Source organism: Macaca thibetana, chromosome 1 (genome assembly GCF_024542745.1).
Source record: "Macaca thibetana thibetana isolate TM-01 chromosome 1, ASM2454274v1, whole genome shotgun sequence".
NCBI lineage: Eukaryota > Metazoa > Chordata > Mammalia > Primates > Cercopithecidae > Macaca > Macaca thibetana.
The window spans coordinates 520,592-545,282 of NC_065578.1; the positions used below are offsets into that span (position 1 = coordinate 520,592).

Consider the following 24,691-nt stretch of genomic DNA (forward strand, 5'->3'; position numbering starts at 1 on the left):
TCGCCGAGGGACCGGGAGCGGGAGGGGACGTCGTCCTAGAAGGCCGGAGTGGGCGGGCGGCCGAGGACCCGGCTCCCGCGCAGGACGGAGCCGTGGCTCAGGTCGGCCCCTCCTCAGCACCACCCCGGGCCTCCACCCTTTCCTGGGCTCCCAGGTGGAGCAGGGACCCGAACCGGTGACCATCCAGTCCGGTGCCATCTGAAGCCCCCTTTCCAGGTGAGACTCGTAGCGCTAGCTCGACACGGTCTGGTTCCACCCACAAGGCCTGGGGCGCCGTGGTGGCCCCGTCTTCTGCCGTCCCCCCAGCCTGCTGTCAGCCACCGGGCTGTGTGTTCAGGCCGCCCTCGCGCCCAGCCCTGACCTTGGGCCGGTGGGCTGCCCTGGGAAAGGCCTGGAGGTGCCCTGGGTCACCTTCCTGGGCTGGCGAGCTGCCTGCCTCCTGCACAACCACTGCCCTTCCTGTTGTCCCGGAGCCACCAGCCACAGCTCTGAGAGGCTCCTGGCAGCTCCTGTTTGCCACTGGCTCGGATCTGGGCGGGCAGGCAGGCAAGGCCCGCAGAATATCTGGTGACCAAGAAGGAAACCCCAGAGCCTCAGAGACCATCTTCTCAGTGGACAAAATTAAGGCCTGAGGAGGGGAGGGGCGTGCTAGAAGTCTATGGGACTCCATCTTCCTGAGGCCCAGGAGCAGCCATTCCCTACACCTGAAGCCCGGTGAGCTCACATCTGGGGCCTCCGCCTGGTGCCAAGCACGCAGCCCAACCTGTGGGGCTTGCAAGGCAAGGCTTCAGCTCCCTCCGGGCACCAGCACTCCAGCAGCCTGGGCCACGGGCTGGGCAGTGCTTGTAGCCCATGTTCCCTAGTGATGAAGGGCCCAGTCCTAGGGCGCTGAGCAACCTGCACACCTGCTCCTGGCCAGGAGCTCTCACCACAGCTGGGTACCCTCCCTGTCCCTGCTGGAGTCCCTGCAGCCAGGGAGGGCAGGAGAGGGCTCCCAGCACCAACGGGCCTAGGAACCCGCAGGCCCAATGGGGTAAGGGTTCTTCCTGGTTGAGGTGGGATGCAGCTGAGTCTCAGGTTCCCTGGAGCAGGTGCGGGCCCTTGGGGCACCCGGGGAGACAGGGCAAGGGTGCTTGGTGACACACAAAGCATGGGTGCCTGGATGTCTGCGGAGTGACTGTGTGAATGCCAGCAGAATCCAGAGCAGGGCCTGGGCCACTCGCGGGTTCCCCAGGGCTAGTACACGGGCCTTGTGGCAATCTTCTGAGAGTGATACAACCTTTCACCCGGCCACCCATCCATGTGGGACGTGTAGTTTCAGCAACAGGAGGGAAAACACGCGTCTGTCCATCCAGCAGGCGCCGGCCCCACGGCCTCTCTTCTGGTTTTGGGGACGCGGCAGTGAGGAAGATGGGGCAGCCTGTCCGGCAGCGTCCCCCGCTCCCCGCACCCATCTCTGCTTTCCGCTGTGTCTGTTTCCTTGCCTACAACTTCAGAACTTTGTCTTTGTTGTCATCTGACCCCACTCCAGATGGCTGTTCGCTCACTCCCTGTGCACCCAGGTGCCTAGAACGGTGCTTGGCTCTTGGCAGGGGCTTAGTATCTCTCAGCTGGTAAAAACAGATATAGCATCTAGAGAGATAAACAAAAACAGTCAAGAAAGCACCAGCAGAGACACCTGCTGCAGATGGCATGGCCGAGTGGTCCAATAAAGCCAGAGGGGGCCACTCTCAGAGTCAGCAGGGACTGACGTGGAGTCAGTGGCCTGATCCACAGGAGGGGCCGTGCCAAGGTCCGTGAATGCGCAATCCTGACGAAGGGCGGCTCAGGGTGGTGTGCCTGAGAGCCTGCAGCTTGGCTGGGAGCAAAGCCAGGCGGCTCCTGGGAGGAAGCTCCGTGAGGGGCATGAGTGATCAGTGAGCAGCAACCGGATCACAGCTATTCTGTTCCCCTCCACACACAGAAAATGAGCCGCAGAGCAAGCTGACCCCAGCGACACAGCCCCCCAGCCTTACTGTTTCCGTTCCTATCAAAAAATGGATGACTCGGAGACAGGTTTCAATCTGAAAGTCGTCCTGGTCAGTTTCAAGCAGTGTCTGGATGAGAAGGAAGAGGTCTTGCTGGACCCCTACATCGCCAGCTGGAAGGGCCTGGTCAGGTGCGTGCGCTGGGGCTGCCTCCTGAGGTGGGCGCTCACCTGGCCCAAGTCCCATATGTGGCATCTGCCTCCCGACTGCCTGTCCCCACCAGCTTTGCTGCCTGTTTCCAGATGGGTGTGAATCCCCAGAGGCTGGGCAGTGTCCCCCGCACCCCAGGCGGGCTGTCCCATGCCTGGGCAAGGCCTCGAACCCCGCTCCCTTCCACAGGTTTCTGAACAGCCTGGGCACCATCTTCTCGTTCATCTCCAAGGACGTGGTCTCCAAGCTGCAGATCATGGAGCGCCTCAGGGGCGGCCCGCAGAGCGAGCACTACCGCAGCCTGCAGACCATGGTGGCCCATGAGCTGAGCAACCAGCTGGTGGACCTAGAGCGCCGCTCCCACCACCCCGAATCCGGCTGCCGGACCGTGCTGCGCCTGCACCGCGCCCTGCGCTGGCTGCAGCTGTTCCTGGAGGGCCTGCGCACCAGCCCTGAGGATGCACGTACCTCTGTGCTCTGCACCGACTCCTACAACGCCTCGCTGGCCGCCTACCACCCCTGGATCGTACGCCGCACCGCCACCGTGGCCTTCTATGCGCTGCCCACACGCAAGGTCTTCCTGGAGGCCATGAACGTGGGGCCCCCGGAGCAGGCTGTGCAGATGCTGGGCGAGGCCCTCCCCTTCATCGAGCGTGTCTACAACGTCTCCCAGAAGCTCTATGCCGAGCACTCCCTTCTGGACCTGCCCTAGAGGCGGGAAGCCAGGGCCCTGCTGCAGATCTGGGCTGTGGTGGCCGGGGCTGAGTCCCATAGCAGAGCTTTCTGGGCTCCCCAGGAACAGGAGATCCACTGTTGCCCCTAGGAGCTGAGCTTGTTAGGAACCACAGACTGTGACAGAGAAGGTGGGGACCAGCCCAGAAGAGGCGCACCCTCTCTGTCTGGAACAAGACGCCTCAGCCACGGCTCCCCCTCAGCCTGGTACACACGCGCCCAGCCAGGCCGCACCAGGGTGCAGAGCGGAGCACGCAGGGGTGGGGGCTGGGCCTGCAAGATCCTGAAAGGTCACCACCCCCCAGCCTGTGGGGCGGATCTGCAAATCGGGGTGAAGTCACAGGTCCCGGGTCGTGGAGACTCCATCCTTTCTCCTTTCTGTCAGCCAACGTGTCCTCATCTCAGGCCAGGTCCTGGTACCCCATGTCTGCCCAGGTGGGCAGCCCTGAGCCCAGGGGACTTAGTCCCCTCCATGACCAGGCTGGCAGAAACCTCCCAACAGCGGTCTGGGCACCGTGGGCTCTCCCCACCTCTCCTGCCTTGTTTGCCCCTCAGCGTGCCAGGCAGACTGGGGGCAGGACAGCCAGAAGCTGAGACCAAGGCTCCTTGAAGAAGGGCCCGGGAAGGCCCCGCCCTTGGGACAGCCTCCTCTGAAGCCTTGCACGGCACCAGCTCCCCGGCAGATGCAGCAGGCCACCTCCCGCAGCGGCTGTGGGTCTGCACAGCACGGCCCGAGACCACCAGGAGCTGGGACTCTGCTACACGCAGTGAGACGCCATGTCCTTTCTCCCCCTGCCCCCCTCCCCACAGTGCCCAGGAGACCCGAGGGGCACGGTACAGGAGGGCCTGGACCGCGTGGGCCAGCCAACAGCTACCAGACAGCTACAACCAGCCCAGCCACCATCCAGTGCCTGGGGCCTAGCCACTGGCTCTTCACAGTGGACCCCAGCACCTCGGGGTGGCAGAGGGACGGTCCCCACTGCCCGGCAGATGCACGAGCTTCTGGAGGGCAACCCATGTGACATCTTCCAACATTAATAAATCACACAGCCTCCCAGGATGGGGATGTTGGGCTGTACTGGGCGCCTGATTCCCCAGGAGGGGACACAGGGTCACCCAATGAGGGCGGGTAGGGCCCTCACCCCAGCGACACAGCTGAGGTGGGTGCACCTAACTCCAAGGGAGCTGAGGCCCCACAGCCAGGCTTAGGGGGCCGTGTCAGCCCCAGGGCACAACAAACGCCCTGAGAAAAGGCCAGCCTTGGGGGCAGGGCTGCTATGTGCCCGTTCCCCCCAGAGAGGTCCCATCACTACACCCATTGTACAGGTGAGACCAGAGACACAGACTCACCCAGGACCAAGAAGCTGGGTCGGGAGGGCAGGAATCAGCCTCTCCATGCAAAAGAAGAGGCCTGCGTGGGACGTGTGGGTGGAGGTGGGGGCCGCTCCCAGCCACAACAGTGACCTGGACAGAAAGGGATACAATTCAGCAGGGTCTTCCTGGACACCACCCCAACCTCAGGGTCTGTGGGAGCTGCACTTGGTGCTGGCAAAGGCTGCTGACTGCTCTATGGGCTGGGAGAACCGCCTGGGTCTGCATGGGCCCCAGGGCAGGGCTTCCTCCATGTGTGGCCTGTGCATGTGCCATGCGTGTATGCCGTGCACGTGTGCCGTCTGTGCCATGCGCATGTTTGCCACGTGCGTGTGGGCGGTGTGTGCGTGGGCTGTTTGCGTGCTGTGCACGTGTGCCGTGCATGTGCTGTGCGTGTGTGTGCCGTGCATGTGTGTGCCATTTGCGTGTGTGCAGTTTGCATGTGCCATTTGTATGCCGCGTTCTCATGTGCCAGGTTCATATGTGTGCCATGCTCCTCTGTGTGCGTGTGTGCTCAGTGTGTGCCATACACGTGTGCTGTGGTCATGCATGTGCCTCACGTGTCCTGCCTTGCAGCACCGTGGGGAAGAGGTGCCAGCCAGGGTGCACCTCGTGGCATCTGCTAGGTCTGCTGGGCCCCAGCTGAAGCTGAGTGCCCCCCAGTTCCCCTCTGAGGGCCTGCACCCGGAGCCCGGTGTGTCCCCAAGGGCACCCCCAAAGCGAAGCAGGCAGAGGAGGAGCCCCGGCCCCACGCATCCAGTGCTGCTCCAGCCACCGCTCATTTGCCTGTGGTCCTTCCTCCTTCGTTTGCATGCCCCCCCGGCACGCAAACTCTATCCCCACCAGGAGCCACCTGTGTGCCTGCCAGGCAGGAGTAGCCCAGGCCAGGCTCAGCAGTGTGAGTACAGCTGGCCATGTGGTTCCTGCAGCTTCTAGGCATCAGACTCTGGCAGAAGGGCTGAGACCCTCAAGGAACTCTGCTCCCAAGCAGGCTGGGAGGGCACCACTGCCACCCCAGGGCCCTCCCCAGCTGCAGGGTGGAGGCCTGCCTGGCCGGCTGGTCTGCAGGCCTAGGGGGCCCACCCCGGCCACCCCCGACTCCGGCCAGCACAGCCTTGAGTTGGAGCCAGAAGCTCCCAGGGCTGGGTAGGAGGCATTTCTGTGCCTATGGAAAGCCCCAGAGCCGGGTGTCTCTGCATCCCTCCCACACAGCTGAGACCTCAGAGCCCTGGAGGCCCCTTTGCCCTCTCTCCTCTCCACAGCCTGCCGGGCAACTCCAGGAATGGGGGGGTGGCGAGGGGCTCGGCACAGGCAGTGAACAAGGCCACGGTCAGCAGAGCCTGCCTGCCGGTCAGTGCTGGCCATAGAGCCTGGCAGTGGCTTCAAGCAGAGTCTGAAGTGCACAAACTTTCAGGCCCAGAAAGCGAGGACACCACTGGGCCCCAGGGTGTGGCAAGTGAGGATGGCAAGGGTTTTGCTAAACAAATCCTCTGCCCTCTCCCCGCCCCGGGCTCTCCCCGCCCCGGGCTCTCTCCGCGTGAGACCCCACTTGGCAGCCACCTTGCCATGCCTGCTGGAAGTGGCCTCTGCCATGCTGTGCCCTGCTGTCCTGGGCCTCAGCCTCTGGGCTCTCCTGCACCTTGGGACAGGGGCCCCATTGTGCCTGTCACAGCAACTTAGGATGAAAGGGGACTACGTGCTGGGGGGGCTATTCCCCCTAGGTGAGGCCGAGGAGGCTGGCCTCGGCAGCCGGACACGGCCCAGCAGCCCCGTGTGCACCAGGTACGGAGGTGGGACAGCCCGGGTTGGGGTCAGGGTGACCAGGCCCGCGGTGCTCCTGAGCTGGGGCTGAGGTGGCCATCTGCGGCTCCATGGGGCCCCAGGTTCTCCTCGAATGGCCTGCTGTGGGCACTGGCCATGAAGATGGCCGTGGAGGAGATCAACAACAGGTCGGACCTGCTGCCGGGGCTGCGCCTAGGCCACGACCTCTTCGATACGTGCTCGGAGCCTGTGGTGGCCATGAAGCCCAGTCTCATGTTCCTGGCCAAGGCAGACAGCCGCGACATTGCCGCCTACTGCAACTACACGCAGTACCAGCCCCGCGTGCTGGCTGTCATTGGGCCCCACTCGTCAGAGCTCGCCGTGGTCACCGGCAAGTTCTTCGGCTTCTTCCTCATGCCCCAGGTGGGTGCCCCCCACCATCACCCACCCCCACCCAGCCCTGCCCGTGGGAGCCCCTGAGTCAGGACATGCCTCTTGGCCCCTGCAGGTCAGCTATGGCGCTGGCATGGAGCTGCTGAGCGCCCGGGAGACCTTCCCCTCCTTCTTCCGCACAGTGCCCAGCGACCGTGTGCAGCTGGTGGCCGCCGCGGAGCTGCTGCAGGAGTTTGGCTGGAACTGGGTGGCCGCCCTGGGCAGTGACGACGAGTACGGCCGCCAGGGCCTGAGCACCTTCTCGGCCCTGGCCGCGTCGCGCGGCATCTGCATCGCACACGAGGGCCTGGTGCCACTGCCCCGTGCCAACAGCCCGCTGCTGGGGAAGGTGCAGGAGGTGCTGCACCAGGTGAACCAGAGCAGCGTGCAGGTGGTGCTGCTGTTTGCCTCCGCGCGCGCCGCCCATGCTCTCTTCAGCTACAGCATCAGCAGCAAGCTCTCGCGCAAGGTGTGGGTGGCCAGCGAGGCCTGGCTGACCTCCGACCTGGTCATGGGGCTGCCCGGCATGGCCCAGGTGGGCACGGTGCTTGGCTTTCTCCAGAGGGGTGCCCAGCTGCACAAGTTCTCCCAGTATGTGAAGACCCGCCTGGCCCTGGCCGCCGACCCAGCGTTCTGCGCCGCCCTGGGCGAGAGGGAGCAGGGTCTGGAGGAGGACGTGGTGGGCCGGCGCTGCCCACAGTGTGACTGCATCACGCTGCAGAACGTGAGTGCCGGGCTAAACCACCACCAGACGTTCTCTGTCTACGCAGCTGTGTATAGCGTGGCCCAGGCCCTGCACAACGCTCTGCAGTGCAGCGCCTCAGGCTGCCCCGTGCAGGACCCCGTGAAGCCCTGGCAGGTGAGCCCGGGAGATGGGGGTGTGCCGACCTCTGCACGTGCCCGGGCCACCAGGCACGGCCGCCACACCTGAGCTGGAGGTAGCCGGCGGCTCAGCCCCGTCCCCCGCCCGCAGCTCCTGGAGAACATGTACAACCTGACCTTCCACGCGGGCGGGCTGACGCTACGCTTCAACAGCAACGGGAACGTGGACATGGAGTACGACCTGAAGCTGTGGGTGTGGCAGGGCCCGGTGCCCGAGCTCCACGACGTGGGCAGGTTCAACGGCAGCCTCTGGATAGACAGCCCGAAGATCCGCTGGCACACGTCCAACAACCAGGTGAGGCGAGGGTGGGTGTACCTGGCGTGTCCCCGTGGCAGCCCCCACGGCAGGGTGCAGCCTGGGGGTGGGGGCCGTCCCTGTCTCCCGCGGGCGTGCCCAGCCCAGCAGAGCCCGAGCCCAGGCCTGTGCGCAGAAGCCCGTGTCCCAGTGCTCACGGCAGTGCCAGGAGGGCCAGGTGCGCCGGGTCAAGGGGTTCCACTCCTGCTGCTACGACTGCGTGGACTGCAAGGCGGGCAGCTACCGGAAGAGCCCAGGTGAGCCGCCTTCCTGGCAGTGGGGGTGGAAACGCAGCAGGGGCGGGTCCTGCTATGTTCTAGCTCTGAGGCCAGAGCCCACAGGGGACAAGGCCAGCACCCAGCGCCCTTCTCCTCCTCTCTCACAGATGACCTCGCCTGCACCTTTTGCGGCCAGGAAGAGTGGTCCCCGGAGCGGAGCACACGCTGCTTCCGCCGCAGGCTTCGGTTCCTAGCGTGGGGCGAGCCGGCTGTGTTGCTGCTGCTCCTGCTGTTCGGCCTGGCGCTGGGCCTCGTGCTGGCCGCTTTGGGGCTGTTCATTCGCCATCGTGACAGCCCACTGGTTCAGGCCTCGGGCGGGCCCCTGGCCTGCTTCGGCCTGGTGTGCTTGGGCCTGGTCTGCATTAGTGTCCTCCTGTTCCCTGGCCAGCCCAGCCCTGCCCGCTGCCTGGCCCAGCAGCCCTCGTCCCACCTCCCGCTCACCGGCTGCCTGAGCACATTCATCCTGCAGGCAGCCGAGATCTTTGCGGAGTCAGAACTGCCTCTGAGCTGGGCAGACCGGCTGAGTGGCTGCCTGCGGGGGCCCTGGGCCTGGCTGGTGGTGCTGCTGGCCATGCTGGTGGAGGCCGCACTGTGCGCCTGGTACCTGGTGGCCTTCCCGCCAGAGGTGGTGACGGACTGGCGCATGCTGCCCACAGAGGCGCTGGTGCACTGCCGCACACGCTCCTGGGTCAGCTTTGGCCTCGTGCACGCCACCAACGCCACGCTGGCCTTCCTTTGCTTCTTGGGCACCTTCCTGGTGCAGAGCCGGCCGGGCCGCTACAACCGTGCCCGTGGCCTCACCTTTGCCATGCTGGCCTACTTCATCACCTGGGTCTCCTTCGTGCCCCTCCTGGCCAATGTACAGGTGGTCCTCAGGCCCGCCGTGCAGATGGGTGCCCTCCTGCTCTGCGTCCTGGGCATCCTGGCTGCCTTCCACCTGCCCAGGTGTTACCTGCTCGTGCGGCAGCCAGAGCTCAACACCCCCGAGTTCTTTCTGGGAAGGGGCCCTGGGGATGCCCGAGACCGGAACGACGGAGACACAGGAAATCAGGGGAAACACGAGTGACCCCTGATCCTGCGACCTCAGCCCCGGTGAACCCAGACCCAGCTGAGATCCCCCTAAGCCAGCATTGACCCGTGTCCCCCTACAGACACCCTCCTCTAGATTCTGACCCCAGTGACCCCTGCGTCTGTGGACACCCCGTGACCATCTGGGCCCCAGAGCCAAGCTCTGTCCCCGTCCCTCTGTGCCCAGACCAGGCCTGCCCCAGTAACCCAGACCCACTGTTCCGGAAGGAGGCCCAGAGGGCTCCCAGGGTCCCCACAACCCACACCATGAGCTCAGAAAAAGGATGCAGGGAGGCCCCAGCCAGATGGCTGCAAGCCCAAGCCAGACCCTGTCAACCTGACCACGCCCTGCCAGGGGCCCCTACCCAGCACCCCGCCAGGCACCACAGCAGTGGGAGGCTGGGCGGGGGCACACAGGCATATGCCCAGGGCAGAGCCTGCCCAGGTGGGGGTGGCACCCAGCTTCCTTCTCTGCCCCGGCCCAGTGGGTAGACAGCATCGTGACTGCCACCAGTACTAGGGACAGAGCCGAGGTGGGGTGGGGGCGGGGTCCAGCACCATGGACAGAAAACTGCCCACCAGGGTCCAAGGTCAGCACCCCGCCAGGCCCACACAGGGTCTCGGGTCAGAGGTCCAGGGTCAGCGCCCAGCAGAGCCTAGGGGAGGCCGGACCAGCCCCCCCATGCCTCATTCCAAGGCAGCCCAGCTGCAGAGAAGGGGCACAGGCCACACATCCGTCCCATAAAATTAAACGCTTTTTAGTGTTTAAAATAAGCAGCATTTACACAGAAGCAGTTCTATGTTAACCATCTAGACGCTGGGACTTTTGATACAGTATCTACAGCGCAGACACGTGGGGGCCAGAGACGCCAGGAAGGCCCGCGGTTGTGTGCAGGCCGAGACGTGTGCACGCAGTGTGTGCACTCACCAAGGACAGGCCGGCTGACCGCCCATCTCCCCAAGACCTCCCTCCCTGCGGCAGCTGTGCACATTGGGGCCCCTCGACCCTGCAGGCCATGGTCCCTCCCTGCCCTGGCTGGGACACAGTGGGCGGGATGTCCAACCCTCTCTCATCTTCCCGTCCCGTCCTCTACATACTTTCAGACTCGACTGTGTTGCTGGAGAGGAAAGGAAGGGAGAAGCAGGCTGCTCCAAGGGTCAGGGGCAGGTGGGACAGCTGACAGGGCCACCTCCTCCCCCGAGCCACTAGCCAGGCAATAAATAAATAAATTAGATTCCTACTCCAGACAACCAGAGGGACCAGGGGGCTCCAGCCCCACCCCCGGGAGGCCCGGTCCTGGGTTAGATGGGTGGGGCCTGTGCACTGCAGGGGGTTGCCCCACATGGGTCACTCTGGGGGCCTGTGCACAGCTATCCAGGAGGTGGGGGTCAGCCCAGAGCCCAAGGGGGTCTTCCTCATCCTAGGAGGGATCACCACTAGACACAAGGGGTTGTGAGGTCCCTGAGGCTCTCGCTGAGGGGCAGAGAAGGAGCGCCCGCAACACGGCTGCTCAGAAACAGGTGCTGTCAGGAGCCAGAGCAGCCAGGCTGCTGGGGCAGATTGCGGTGGTCCAGCCTGCCCCCCTACCCTGCCTCCCGGCCTGGCCCCCACTAAGGCAAGCCCACGCGAGCTGTGTGTGCAGCAGGACCACAGGCTCCCCATCTCGGGCAGGGCTGAGGGCAAGCGCGAGTCACATGATGTCCACGAAGAACTCACAGGGGTTCCCCATGGCCTTCTGGAAGGACTGGCGGCTCCCAGTCAATTCTGGGGGGACAGCAGCCAGCTCCCGGACAGGGGGTCCCCCGGGCGGCCCCCCGACCACCGTATAGGCCTTGGTCATGGGGTGGGGCGGGGGGAGCCCTGGGGCGGTGGCCGAGGCCTGACTGCGTGGGCTGCTGCCACGGCTGAGCTGGCCGGCTGGACGCTCTCGCCAGCTGCTCCCCACCCCGCTCGGTGCCGTGTGATCCGATTCGCTGCCGCTACCCCCGGCTCCCGCCGCCCGACGCTCCTTCTCACGGCCTGGGGCCCGGCGGCTGCTCCGGGTGGACCCGCTGCTCTTGCTCCCTGGGGGCGGGAACAGGTGGGAGAGGAGACCGTCAGCACCAGGCCCGGTCACGTCCAGAACAGCCCCCGCCAGGCGCCAAGTGACCGGGCAGGAAGGGTGGCCCGTGCAGGACGGGGGGGGGGGGCAGCCATGCAGGCGCGAGGACAGGGCCGGCACCCCCAGGGTCGCAGGGGCAGCTGCAGCAGGCACGCGCTGGTGGGGGCAGTAGCAGGTGGACAGGATCCTGGAGCTAGCTGGGCACCCCCACGCCTCACCCCGATGCTTGAGCTGAGGGTCTGGTCTTGCGGCTGAAAGACTGAGGTGCCAGCGAGGGCCCCTCGTGCCCGGTGCCCCCATGGCCATACTGGATTTCCCACCCGAGTCCCCACTGTCCCCCCAACCCAGGGCCTTGGCTGACGGACGACTCAGCTCAGCCCCGTCCTGGGCTCCCAAGACGCAGTGGGAGCTGGAGGGCATGGCCAGCTGGGGACATGCTGAGGGACGCCCGGCGGGACCCTGGCTTACCGGCCCAAGGTCCACTCCGCTAGTCCTTCAGTCTAAGGCTTGTTCAGCACAAGGCAAGGGATAGCACGAGTTACACGCCCGGCTGCCCGGCTGCCCGGCACCCGCCCGGCACCCACCCGCCACCAGTGGGGCCTGACCGCGGGCTGGGTGGGGCTTAAGCGGGTACAAGCACCAGTCAAGAGTCAGCAGACACCCAGTGTGGCCTCTCTGTGGCCCCACACCCTCTGGCCGCCTCTCCTCTCTCGTCCTCCTTCCTGGGCCCTCCGGGCCGCCACCTGCATCCCCCCCAGCCTTCAGACACCCCCGCTGGCCTCGCCAGCCCCACCCACTGGCGCTTCTGCTCCACCAGGCAATGCCTCAGGGACACCCTGGATCCCCTGGCCCCCCGAACACATCCCAGCCACGGGCACACAGCTGTGCATGGCACCATCCACATCGGGCTCCCTGCCCAGGCTGCAGCTGCCACCCTCCTGTGTCCTGGGGCCTAGAAAGTGACCCCGTCTGACTCCTTGGCCACCCCTGCCCTGTCTTTGTCACATGGCCCTTGGCCACATGGTCTCCTGGCCTCCTGCCTCTACCATAGGAGAAGCACCAGCCGCCAACACTACCAGGCACAGCCGCCCAGGCCTCCAGGCTCCCAGAGGCCCCTCCTCCCAACTCCATCCAGATAAGGTGGAGTCCAGGCTGCCCATGTGTGAGACGCTTCCCTGTCCTCCCCATTCACACAGGCTCCTGGATCCCCCTGGCACTTGCCCTTTCCAGAAGGGGCCCACCCAGGGCCCAAGCACACAGCAGGAGCACGGAGTGGAGCACAGCAGAGAAGCGGCGCAGAGCAGGGGGCTGGGGTGGAGCTGGGGGCGGAGCAGCAGCGGGGTGGGTGGAGCTGGGGGCGGAGCAGCAGCGGGGTGGGGTGGAGTTGGGGCGGAGCGGAGCAGCAGCGGGGTGGGGTGGAGCTGGGGGCGGAGCAGAAGCGGGGTGGGGTGGAGCTGGGGGCGGAGCAGCAGTGGGTGGGGTGGAGCTGGGGGCGGAGCAGCAGCGGGGTGGGGTGGAGTTGGGGGCGGAGCAGCATTGGGGTGGGGTGGAGCTGGGGGCGGAGCAGCAGTGGGTGAGGTGGAGCTGGGGGCGGAGCAGCAGCGGGGGGGGTGGGGTGGGGTGGGGGCGGAGCAGCATTGGGGTGGGGTGGAGCTGGGGGCGGAGCAGCAGCGGGGTGGGGTGGAGCTGGGGGCGGAGCAGCAGCGGGGTGGGGTGGAGCTGGGGGCGGAGCAGCAGTGGGTGGGGGCAGGGTTCTCACCTTCACTCTGCTGACTCCCGGTGCTGCCGCTGCCATAGCTAAAGCCCGGGTCCTGGTAGGCAGGCGGGAAGCAGGGCGGGGGCCCCGAGTACTGGTAGGGATAGCCCTGACCCAGGGGCCAGGGTGCAGCCGGGTGGGGCAGCGGGGCCAGCGTGTCCTGATCCGAAGCCCCACTGGAGCCACTGTTGAGGTTCAGGGTGGCGAGATCTGGTGGGGGACGGCAGGTGAGGGCGGCGGAGGGGCCGCCGGCGTTCCCCTCCCCCGCGCCCTGAAGCCCGCGGCCCCACTCACTGCTGCACAGGTCCCCGAAGACGTAGTAGCACTGCTCGGAGAAGGTGATCTTGTTGACCGTGTGCCGCAGGAAGCCGTGCTTCAGCAAGCTGCTGGCGTACTTCCGGGCCTCCCTCCGCTCCTTGAAGCCCTCCACGTGTGTGTACAGCCAGTCCACCACGTCCGCCCCTGGCCGGCAGCAGCGGTCAGCCCCGCCCCGGGCACGCAGCCCCGCCCCGGGCACGCAGCCCCGCCCCGGGCACGCAGCCCCGCCCCGGGCACGCAGCCCCGCCCCGGGCACGCAGCCCCGCCCGCAGCCCCGCCCCGGGCACGCAGCCCCGCCCCGGGCACGCAGCCCCGCCCCGGGCACGCAGCCCCGCCCCGGGCACGCAGCCCCGCCCCTGGCGCTATCGGCCCGCGGGGACGGCCACTCACCGATGACGGCGTTGGCGATGGTGATCTTGAGCCACATGCGGTCACGGATCTCCAGTCCCGAGTCTGGCAGCTGCATGACCCGGACGACGGCACCCATGTCGCTCTTCACCGTCAGCGGCGCCTCCTCCAGCTCTGCAAAGCACAGCCCCGCCTCAGCCCCAGCAGCTGAAGGCGGGGGGACTCAGGGCCCTGCACCCCCAGGGGAGCCTCTGGGCGGAGCCAGCGCCGGGGGCCTAGGCTGGAGGGTGCATGACAGCAGGGCCCTGACCCACTGCAGGATGGACCCCCGTGAGGCTGGGGCGTGGGCAGGGGATTGGACATTTCGTCTCCTTCCTCTGCAGACACTTTTCATCAGGATGCTAGGCACAAACTGGGCTGAGGACACCCCAACCCGCAGACCAGGGCGTAATGAGAACGTGGCAGGCCCCTCCCCCTCCCCGCACGCCCCGCCCGAGAGCGCAGGTAGTTAGTCATGTTAGCGGCAGGAAGCAGAGTGGAGACCTGGCCCCTGCCTGGGACTCCCTGGGTGCGCTTCGCATAGGGGCCCCACATACATCCCCTGCTCCCAACACACAGACCACAAGCAGGGTGGGCTGCACAAGGTGGGCACGGGTGCCTGTGCACACACGTCTGTGCAGGGTGTTGGGGATGGGAAACACGCACGTCACAGCCCCATGACGGCCGCAGGCGGCCATGCCGGAGGCTGGCAGAGACGCCCCCTCCAAGTCTTAGTTTCTGCTGGGGCCCTCGGGAGCTGCCACTTACGTGGAGCGCCAGGCACGGAGCTGGTTAGTGAGGAGGAGCTGGTGCGCGTGACGGCGCTGGAGCAGGGGCTCGTACCGTAGCGGGGCAGGGCTCCGGTCAGAGCTGCCGTGTGGGACAGCCAGGCGGCGGGATCGATGGGCCGCACCGGGTCAGCTGGGTGGCCGCCATGTGGCGATGACGACAGGTGGACAGACGGACGGTGTGGGAAGGCAGAGCGCAAGGCACAGAGGAGAGAGGCCTTCAGGCTGGGTAGGCGCCCCCTCCCCATCCCGCCCCGTGTACCCCGAGGGTCACTCACCCCGTGGGACGGTGAAGTAGCTTCGGGGCGTTGGGTCCCAGCACTTGGCCACGGTGAGGCTGATGGGCCTGCAGGAATGGTGGTCACACAGCAAGGCCCCCATGGTACCCCCTGCCTGGCCCCTCCCGCTCCAGCGCCCCCATCGCTCACCCCGTCTGGGACACGATCTCCCGCAGCACCCGCACGGCGTCATCGTTGCTCATGTTCTCAAAGTTCACGTCGTTCACCTGCAGGGGTGGGGATTAGGGTGGTGCAGGCAGGGTGTGCAGCTCAGTCCACAGCCCCCGCAGACCCACCCGCAGCCCCCAAAGACCCACCCGCAGCCACAAGTCACCCTGTAGCCCCCGCAGACCCATCCACAGCTGCACGTCCCCCGAAAACCCCCACAGACCCACCCGCAGCCGCACGTCACCCCAAAACCCCCACAGACCTACCCGCAGCCACACGTCACCCCAAAGTCCCCACAGACCCATCCACAGCTGCACGTCCCCCCAAAACCCCCACAGACCCACCCGCAGCCACACGTCACCCCAAAGTCCCCACAGACCCACCCGCAGCCGCACGTCCCCCCAAAACCCCCAGACCCATCCACAGCTGCACGTCCCCCCAAAACCCCCACAGACCCACCCGCAGCCACACGTCACCCCAAAGTCCCCACAGACCCACCTGCAACAGCATATCGCCGGGCTCGATGCGGCCGTCAGCGGCCACTGCCCCACCCTTCATGATGGAGCCGATGTAGATGCCGCCGTCTCCGCGGTCGTTGCTCTGCCCCACGATGCTGATGCCCAGAAAGTGATGTCTCTCTGCCGGAAGAGCCGTGAGCCACCACCAAGCCCCGCCCCTGCCCGCAACCATCACCCCGATGAGCCGAGCCGCGAGCTGCGGCCACGCCCCGCCCCTGCCCGCCCCCAACCCTCGCCCCGCCCCCAACCCTCGCCCCGCCCCCAACCCTCGCCCCGAGGCCTCACCCATGTTGAGCGTGACGGTGACGATGTTGAGAGACATGGTGGAGTCCGTTATGCTGCTGAAGGAAGAGGCCTGCGGAGGGGAGGGGGGCATGTGTGAGGGGCACAGGATTGCCTGACGCTGACTTCACCTCCCCAGCCCCGCCCCGCCCCGCCCCGCCCCGCCCCGCCCCGCCCCGCTGCCTACTCGGTCCGTCTGCCGAAGGCGCTGCTTCCTCCGACGGCGTTTGTGCTTCCGGATGAGCCTGGATGAGGTGCTCTGCTCTGTGGAGCTGCTCAGCCTGGGGACAGGCCGTCAGAGCTGAGAGGAGTTAGACGTGGACGGGACGGGGGGTGCGGGGGGGCGGGGGGACTCCGCCCCCCCACAATGCTGGGTGGGCTGAACCTGGGAATCGGGGGTCCAGGCCAGGCTTGTTCAAAAGCAGGCTCAGTGCCTGACGTCCACGCCCCAGGCCCCGCACACGTGATGTGCACGTGAGCACACACAAAAATCCCAGAGACAGGCAAACTGGGCACACATGTAGCCACCTCCACTACTGGCACACATGCACACCCGTACACCTGCACACACGCACGTCTGCACACACACGCACGCCTGTAGACACACACCCACACACGCACACACACGCCTGCACACGCACCCGCGCACACATGCACGCCTCTACACACGCACGTCTGCACACATGCAAACACACGCACACCACGCACACCTGCACGCCTGCACACATGCACACCCGCACACGCACACGTGGACACATGCACCCGCACACACGCACACCTGTACACACGCACGCCTGCACACATGCACCCACGCACACATGCACACCCGTGCACACACACACACCTGCACACACACGTCTGCACACACATGCACCCACATACCCACACCTGCACACACACACGCCTGCACATGCACACCTGCACACGTGCACACATGCACACGGACACACTTGCACTGTGAAAACACACTCCTCACGCACATGTGCACACGCAGACATGCACATCATGTAAACATTTGCACACAGGTACCCACGCACAGACACGTGTGCAATGTGAAAACACCTCAGACACACACGCACAGACATGAGTATCGCACACATTTGCACGCAGGCATGTGCAGTGTGAAACACCTGTGGAACACGTGCACCATGTACACATTTGCATGCAGATGTGTAATGTGCGCAGACACGTGTAATGTGAAAACAGCTCATGCAGACACATGCACATCACATACACAGACATTGGCATGTGGGCACACACGCACCTGCTCGTGCTGCCATCCTCATCCGAGTCCACAAAGCTGCTGGACTCAAGCTCGCTGCTCAAGACGGCAGACGCGCTGTCCGGGGGCAGCCCCACGTCCCGCCGTCGGTCTCCCCTTGGGTGCCCATTGGTCCGGGCGGCTGTGGGGGCAGCAGGTTGGGAGCTGAATGCAGCGTCTCCCAGAGGTCGTGTGTCTGAGGCTGTCTGGCAGTGCTACATGCCTGTGGGTCTGGGAGCTGGTGGCTCAACTGTGGGCTCGCTGGGCCTGAGCCTCCACCCAAGCACTGCCACTGGCTGGGGGACAGGAACTGCTGTAGTAGGAACATGGCTCATGGGGGTCCCAGGGAGGTTGGGGGTCCACAGCAGGGCAGATATGACCACTGTACCCTCCTCACGGTTCCGGCGTCGGGCACGCTCCCGCCGGTGGCTGACCATGGACTCCGTGCCTGTCTCGTTGTCCATCCCGTCACGGCTGCTGGCCACATTCGGGCTGTACAACAACAGCAGGGCAGGTGGGGAGGCTGTGGCCCCAGCCCCTCATATGCCTCCCAGCCCAGCCTCCCCTCGCTCGTGGGACCCCAGCCCCAGCAGGTGCCACGCCCGTCTACCAGCCCAGGCAGGCCTCCCTCCCGTTGGCCAGCGTCCCCCATGACGGGCTTGGGGTAGCAGGGCCCAGTGCCCACGGTGCCCTTACTGGAAGGAGGGGGGCCGGGAGTCCCCGATGCCGCCTGTCCGCTCGAGAGGCGGGGGCAGGTCTGTGTGGCTGTCCGTGCCCTGGGACCCCGCATCCGAGTGAGCACCCTCAGCCAGGACCAGCTGTGGAGGGAACACGCATGTTCGGGGCAGCCCACCCGCCTTCAGGTCGCCTCCTCAGGGCGCCCAGGGAACGGGGGGCCAGCATACTGCCCTATCCGCACCCAGCCTGCCAGGGCCTCCCCACACCCACCACCTCCCCCAGGAAGAGCCCCACCCTGGAATGCTCCCCAGGCGAGCACTCGGGGCCAAGACGCAGGGGCTCACCCAGGAGACCACACGGCCGTTGAAGCAGGGAAGCTTGGCATTGTCATCAAAGATCTCCTCCTTCACCACCCTGTAGGCAGATGCAGCTGTGAGGCCCCACCTAGGGGGCCTGACCCTGTGGCTCTAGAGGTGAGGCCTGGAGAGCAGGCACCACCCCTCCCCACACAATGTCACTCTGTGGACACCTCTGCTAGCGCGTTCTCCTCTCGGGAACCGTCCTTCCTCTCCGTCACATCCTGGGCCACCACCCCCCAGCATGGTGACAGTGGCTGTGGACATCCCCACAGGGGAGGCTCAGTCAAAGGTCCCCAGTCCCCAGGTGGGGGGACAGCTGGGGTGAGGCCTCCTTGGGAAAGCCCCTGTGCCTAGCTGCCCTCGGTTCAGACTTATGTATGTGGTGGCCCCAGACGCTGTCTCCAACCACCCCCACCTCATCTGGTCCTGGGGCTTGGAGCCCCCACCAAGGGCTTCCCCCACGCTGGGATTCCTCAGGGCCAGGCCCCAGCCTCCTCAGCAACAGCAGCTACACCTACCGGGGCCCAAGCCTCCCCAGGCTATTCCCTGTCTCTTGCCCTAAACCACAGGTCCACTGCTCCACCTCCCAGCCAGCTCCAGACCAGCCCCCAACCCCTCAATAGCCAGGGCATCAGACCACCTGCACCCACCCCTGCATTCAGATCTGTCATTCCCAACCAGGAGCCCAAATCCCCCAGCAGCCTCCTCTCCATCAGGCCGGCCACGCCCTATGGCCCCACTCCACCCTCCTGACGTCTCAGGAGCACCCTCAGGTCCCAGGCCCTGTGCCTGCCTGCCCAGAGTCAGGCTCTGTGAAAGCGGGCTCTGCCTGACCCCTGCCCTGCACCCCTAGCCAGGCTCACAGTCCATGCTCAAGGACACTCAGACCCGACGGACGGATGCAGGTGGGCTGGGAGGGCACACTGGTTCCCAGAGGCAGCCCACCACCCTCCTGTCCTGTCCACCTAGCCAGGGAGACAAAGACCTCCACTCATCAGGCCTCCCTGCACCTCAGGACCTAGAGGGGCAGCAAGGGACGCGGAGCCAGCAAAGCCCCTGGGAGAGCGAGCTGGCCAGCTGCCTCGCCAGTCCACCCCCGGGTCAGATGGGCTTGGGAATGGGGCAGAGGGCACCCAGGAAGGCTGCAGAGGGTCAGGGGACACGAACCAGGAGGAGGCCGGGTGACCTGAGCTCAGAGTTCAGAGAGCAGGGGCGGGTGCCCGGGCCAAGGGGCAAGGCAGGCAGGGCTGTGGTCAACATTCACACTTTGACCTCTGAGGGCCCAGGAGGCAGGCCAGGTAGGATCGCGACGCCGCCTCGTGGTACCCTGCCCTGCCCAGCAGCATTTTCCACACCCAGGACTTGGGCCCAGTGGAGAAATGGGAGCCCAGAGACGGGGCTGGGCCTGGCCGCACACCTGGCAAGAAGCGCCCTGTGGCTGCTAACCCCATTGCCAGCTACAGAGCCACCCCGAATGGCCACTGCAGGTCCCCTGGCCCCAGGGCACCTTGACTCAGCCAGGCTCCGAAGCGGCAGGTAGCAGGAGGCCCCCAGCAAAGTGGCAAACCCACACTCCCACCCAAGCCCTGGCCCACCCACTTGCTGGCAAGAGGCCCCAAGCCTCAGGACAGAGAAGACAGCAGGCAGAGCCAAAGCAGAGACCCCTCTCCAGCCCTCTAGGGTCCTGCAGCTGCCTCCCCAGGCCTCCCAGGGCCAGGCCATGGCCATGACGCCCCCAAAGAGCAGAGAAGGTCACTTCTCAGACCCCTCCATGTCTGTTGCCCCCACACAGGAGCCTTCCCAGGTAAGGCCATGACCCATGCCAGGCTGAGGCTGCCACAGTGAGAGGCTGTCACACCTGAAAGGATGGAGAAACCCAGGATAAGGCAGGCCCCATGGACACCACGGCCACCACCAACTGCCGCCAGGAGACCAGGGCCCACAGTGAGCCCTTGTCTCTGAGGGACCTGACCACAACAGGGTCCCCACCTCAGCCCGACACATGGCCCCAGGTGGCCTGGCCGGCAGCTTCTGCCTGCCGCACCCAACCCCAGCACCTTCTGACTCACCCAAGGGAGACAGTCACCCAGCACCCTCTGACTCACCCGAGGGAGACACTCGGCCACCCAGCACCCCAGGGCAATGCCCACCTGGCTTCACCAGCAGAAGGCCCTGCCCCCTCCCACCATCCAGAGTGGCCCAAGCCCGCACTGCCCACCCAGCCAGGGCCTTACGAAGACCCCAGGCTGCCTGGGATGTCCCTGCTCCCTGCCCCCGCACAGAGGTCCAGCCAGGGCCCAAAGGCCCCGCTCCCTCCGCCCTCCTCAGCCCAACAGGCTGTTACAAGTCCTCCCTTGCCCCTGGTGGCAGGTGTAGACCCAAGCCCGGTTGGGCCAGGAGAAAGGTAGCAGGACCCAAACAGCACAGAGGGAAGGTGGGGCATGCCTGGGGCTCCAGGGGTCAGCTACCCAGGTCCCAGGCAGAGCCCTGCTGTCCGCACCCCAGCCAGATCGGGGAGGGTGCCGGAGGCCGGCCAGGCGTTGGGGGCACACCCACCACGCGGGGTCCCCACACCTCTGGAGCAGCCTCTGATGAAACTCAGGGCAGCTACCAGGGGTGCGCCTGCCAGCACTGTGCCCCTACCTTGGGATTCCCTGTGAGGCCTGGCTAACCTCTGCATGCCGCCCCCACACATCCACCCTGGGGAGGAATCCACGCAGAGGCAGCGCCCTGGGAGCCAGCATGGCCACACAGGATGCAGAGAACCCTTCAGACTCCCAGAGGCCACAGCCAGCTGCCGCAGATGTGGTGTGCTCCCGAATGCCCCCACTCCCCCAAGGCAGAGATGGAAGCTGGCAGGGGTAGCTGGCCCAGAGCTGGTGGCGCAGAGCCATCTCGTGCCCTCAGATCCCCTTGTGCACCCCCCAGGTCAGGGCCCTCAGCCTTGGGGATCTGCAGCCTCCCAACCCCTGACCCTAGGGCCAGCGGCTCTCCACCAGCCTGTCCTTTAGGTGGTGCCGAGTCCTGGGATCTCTGAGCCCCCTCCCCAGGTTCAGGCCACACAGGCTCGAGTGTCCCTGCCTGGCCATGGCTGTGAGGGCAGTAGGTGAACTCCCAACACCAGGGAGGCACTCGGCACGGAGAGGCTGAGTCGGAGACCCCAAGTGGCACAGCCAGGGAGGACAGAGTGGGAACTCCCCCAGCAGCCCAGGCCAGGCAGAGCCTCCCCAACTCCACAGCCCCCTACAGCACCACCCAGGGCACAAGGAGCTGTCACAACACCCAGGCCCATGGCAGGCGGCCCCGGGGACTGGGGCTTTGGGCCCACAGCCTTGCCTCCACCCATCCCCCACTCCTGAGCCTGGGTCATCCCCACCTCGGAGATGAACTGCGGGAGCTGTGCCCAACAGACAGGCTCGATGCCAAGTCCAGCAGGCCCAGCATCCACCACGCACCCAGTAGCGAGGACCCGGAGCCAAACACCCTCCCTCCTCTGCCTCGGCCAAAGTCTGGGCAAGACCCCTGCCAACCACCAAACCCAGCACCACATGGAGACCCTCCCCAATTCTGCCCTCCTCCCAGCCCTGAGGATCCTAGGACAAAATGCCTGTGACCAGGACATGAAAAGTGGAGGACAGGCAGGGGACCTTCTCCCACTGGGCCAAAGCCGTGTGTGGGGAGTGGGGCCCGGCCCAGGGCACGGGGCTGTGGCCACGACCCAGGCTCCCTGCACTGCAAGGTGGTCAGTCACGCTCTGGAGCCTAGGCCGGGGGAACCAGGGCTGGGCTGAGAATGCAGCAGGGGCTGGTACAGGAACCCCCGACTCACCAGGGCCTCCTCAGGGTCCCCAGCCTGAGGCTCCCTCTCTTATGGAGGCCACCCCAGACCAGCCAGGACCTGCCTTCTCTTCCCCCCACCTCCAGCTACATTCACTTGGTATCCAGAGCCAGTGTCTAGTTCAGCTCTCACTTAAGCTAGAGTATGACTGACCAACCAGCCCCTCCCACATGAGTTCTATTCCACAAAACAGACAGCGCCGAGAGCTCAGCAGGTAGAACTCAGGAGAAGGGAACAAGGAAGCAATCAACAGGGGTCTTCCGTAGGCTCCTGAGGCCACCAGCCAGATGAGCAGGAAGGACACAGAGCAAGGCCCCCCATCGCAGCCAGAGGACCTGGAAGGCTACAGAGCAAGGCCCCCGTCTCAGGACTCCAGCATCACCCCAGTCCATTGTTTCCAAGCCCCACAGCCCAGCCCAGCCCTGACCTCCGCAGCCCCACTGCCTCCCAGCTCCCTGTAAGCCTGCAGCCTCCACAGCTGTACCCTGAAGCTCCCCTGTCTCTTTCCCGGCTGCATCCCCAAGCCTGCTTCGACACTCAGACCTGCCCACCCTGTTCCCAGGCGCAGGAGCCCCCGGGTCCTCCGAATGTGCCCGGGTACATGCAGCCACTGTGGGAAGGTGTATGGGGGCAACAGTCAGGCCGTCTCAGCCCTGGGCAGCCCCCAGTGGGTGTCAGGAGCAGAAGGCGGACTCCCCCAGGGCTTCATCCCAGAGCATGGTCCAGGAGCAGAACCTGGGAGCTGGGCACCGCCTCACCACGCATTTATTGGTGGCACACGTTTGTGATGAAAAGCATTAGTGACTTTGGTAACTTTTGTTAGAATAATAAACTAAGTTAAAAACAAAAGCACCTGACACATGCCCCATGCCCAGGCCCAGAGGAGCAGGGACTGCAAGGTGCCCCAGTGGGGGAGGAGCCCGGACGAGACTCAGAAAACAAACCGTCCCCTCCTGCCCAACCTGACTGGCGCGGGCAGGAGGGCCGCCGAGCAGAGCGGGGAGCGCCCAGCCTTCAGAGGCTGCCAAGGACGCACCCTGCCCTCTCTGCTTTGCCTGGTGGTGGGGGTGGGGAAGGAAAGTACAGCTGTCCAGATGTCCTTTGGGCCTCCTGAGAGCCCCAGAGCGGATCCAGCTTGACTGGACCTGGGGTTGCCTGAGGACCCTGCAACCACAGAATGCATGAAACAGCCTTAATGTCACAATCCCAAGAGGCGGCCACACACAAGGACACAGCTTGCCAGAGGCTCACGTCCTGGGGCCACGAGGCCTGAGCCCGCCCCCAGCACTGTTGAGCTGGGACTGGGGACTCAGGTTACTGGTGGCCAGGCCGGGCTAGGCCAGGCCTCAAGCAGACGGCCAGCCTCCTTCTCCCTGTCCCAGAGGGCCCAGCTCAGCACAGCAGGGGTATCCTCGCCTTGGACCACCACCACCGAGGCCCGGCACTGAGACGCTGACCCAGGCTGCCCCAAAACAGCAGATGGTCTGAGCTGCTCTGGGAACGCAAGTGCTTTGTGACTCAGTGGGGACCGGGCAGACAGGGAGCTCAGAGCAGGGGTGGGCGAATAAAGTTTCAAGGCCACCAGTGGCCCTTGACCTCCGCCCTGTCACAGGGACCCCGAAGAAGGGGGCCAGGAGAACCTCTCTTGAGCCCTGGGGAGCTTCTGCAAACCCTAGCAGACAGGTTGGTGAACCTGTCCCCCCACATCTCCCCATCCCAGCTAGGAAACCCCACCCTGCTCCCTTCTCACTGACACACACCCCCCTGACCCCAGCCCACACCAACGGCAGGCGCTCCCGGCCAGCCCCAATGGAAGGGATGCCGCCGACCGAGTCCGACCCGGGCCAAGGCAGGACTCGGGACCGGGAGGCTGGGAGCAGGGACGCCGGGACCCCAGCCTGCCATCGCCCCACACCACAGACAGGTGGGCACGCGCCGCACGAGGGCCGAGGCCGCCACCCGCATCGCACCTGGCGGAGGCCTGGACCGCCCAGGACCCCCGCCCCGTCCCCGCGCTGGCAGGTGCGACCCCCGAGCGCGCGCCAGGCTCGCGCAGGCCCCGTGGCCGACTGACCCGAAGTCCTGGTCCATGGACTTAAAGAAGAATTTGTAGGCGTGCACGGGCCGGTTGCTGAGCACGTTCTTGAAGTCGGCTAGCGTGACGCGCTCGGGGGCCACGGGCAGCTTGACCAGGTACGGCGTCTCCTCCTCGTCCATGTGGTAGATGATCTTGGTCTCCGCCATGGCGCGGCGGCGGCGCGGAGCCCGCGCACTCAGGGCCCGGCCCGGGGCTGGGACGCGGGGCGCTCCCCGCCCGCCCGCCTGCGCCCCACCCGGCCCGCGCCGCTCCCGGCCCCGCCGCGCCGAGGCCCCCGGGCGCCCCCGCTTGACCGCCCAGGCCCCGGCCGCCGCCCCCGGCTCCCGCGCGCGTCTCGACTGCTGCCCCGCGGCCCGCGACCGCCCATCCGCCCCCGGCCCGGGAGCGGCGCGAGGGACGCAGCACGGAGGGCGCGCTCAGCCCCGCCGCCCTCCCGCCTGCGCCCCTCGGGCCGCGCAGTTAAAGGGACCGCCAGGCCCGCGGCCCTGAGCGTGGCCGCGGGGGGGCGCCCGAGCGCGCGCGGCGACGTCAAGGGGCGCAGGCGCAGACGCAGGCGATCCTCGCTCGCCCCGCCCCGGGCCCCCCCCCCGCGCTTGGGCCCGCGTTCCCCTGTGCTCGGGCGCCCGCGACACTCGCCGGTGCATCCCCGCGCGGCCTGGCTCTGGGCCCGTGGACGCCAGGGTGCTCGGGGTGGGTGGAGGGACCTCGGGGACGCCGGGTGCGCGGCGCTGAGGTGGCGGCCGGTCCCTCTGCGCCCCCGCGAAGGCGCCCGACTCGCATGCCCTCTGCCGGGTCCCACGGGGTCCGACGCAGGCCGAGGGGATGCGGGGCGCGCGTGGGCGCGGGCGTGCACGGAGGCGTCGGA

The 24,691-nt window shown here is 66.3% G+C and overlaps 5 protein-coding genes across 7 annotated transcripts in view; 2 read left to right on the forward strand and 3 right to left on the reverse strand.

Annotated features, from left to right (window-relative positions):
* The window catches only part of UBE2J2 (ubiquitin conjugating enzyme E2 J2), a 76,832-nt gene extending 69,401 nt beyond the window's left edge, over nucleotides 1-7,431 (reverse strand). The window contains exon 1 of the mRNA XM_050786412.1: nucleotides 7,428-7,431. The gene's annotated coding sequence lies outside the window, so the exon portion shown is untranslated. The remainder of the gene's footprint in view (nucleotides 1-7,427) is intronic.
* Nucleotides 1-24,691, reverse strand: part of ACAP3 (ArfGAP with coiled-coil, ankyrin repeat and PH domains 3) — a 118,944-nt gene that overhangs the window by 31,419 nt on the left and 62,834 nt on the right. The gene's annotated exons all lie outside the window — the stretch shown is intronic.
* On the forward strand, nucleotides 78-3,985 carry CPTP (ceramide-1-phosphate transfer protein). Its single transcript, XM_050786585.1, has 3 exons — nucleotides 78-216; nucleotides 1,964-2,158; nucleotides 2,367-3,985. Exons 2-3 carry the CDS (start codon nucleotides 2,037-2,039, stop codon nucleotides 2,887-2,889), a joined length of 645 nt encoding a protein of 214 aa, XP_050642542.1. The 5' UTR covers nucleotides 78-216; nucleotides 1,964-2,036; the 3' UTR covers nucleotides 2,890-3,985.
* On the forward strand, nucleotides 5,580-9,776 carry TAS1R3 (taste 1 receptor member 3). The gene is made up of 6 exons (XM_050785839.1): nucleotides 5,580-6,062; nucleotides 6,164-6,464; nucleotides 6,550-7,332; nucleotides 7,447-7,650; nucleotides 7,787-7,907; nucleotides 8,036-9,776. The coding sequence occupies exons 1-6, from the start codon at nucleotides 5,743-5,745 to the stop codon at nucleotides 8,992-8,994; spliced, it is 2,688 nt and encodes an 895-aa protein (XP_050641796.1). The 5' UTR covers nucleotides 5,580-5,742; the 3' UTR covers nucleotides 8,995-9,776.
* Nucleotides 9,734-24,045, reverse strand: DVL1 (dishevelled segment polarity protein 1). Of its 3 annotated transcripts, XM_050786034.1 has the most exons (16): nucleotides 23,803-24,045; nucleotides 17,877-17,946; nucleotides 17,551-17,672; nucleotides 17,243-17,346; nucleotides 16,858-16,996; nucleotides 15,781-15,874; nucleotides 15,597-15,666; nucleotides 15,292-15,431; nucleotides 14,776-14,852; nucleotides 14,626-14,693; nucleotides 14,328-14,480; nucleotides 13,563-13,694; nucleotides 13,149-13,316; nucleotides 12,858-13,064; nucleotides 11,567-11,604; nucleotides 10,969-11,061 (listed from the first exon to the last, which is right to left on the reverse strand). In XM_050786034.1, the coding sequence occupies exons 1-15, from the start codon at nucleotides 23,970-23,972 to the stop codon at nucleotides 11,594-11,596; spliced, it is 1,725 nt and encodes a 574-aa protein (XP_050641991.1). In that variant the 5' UTR covers nucleotides 23,973-24,045; the 3' UTR covers nucleotides 10,969-11,061; nucleotides 11,567-11,593. The 3 variants fall into 3 exon arrangements, with proteins under 3 accessions (XP_050641984.1, XP_050641973.1, XP_050641991.1); XM_050786027.1 differs by lacking the exon at nucleotides 11,567-11,604 and having other exon boundaries at nucleotides 9,734-11,061; nucleotides 14,403-14,480; XM_050786016.1 differs by lacking the exon at nucleotides 11,567-11,604 and having other exon boundaries at nucleotides 9,734-11,061.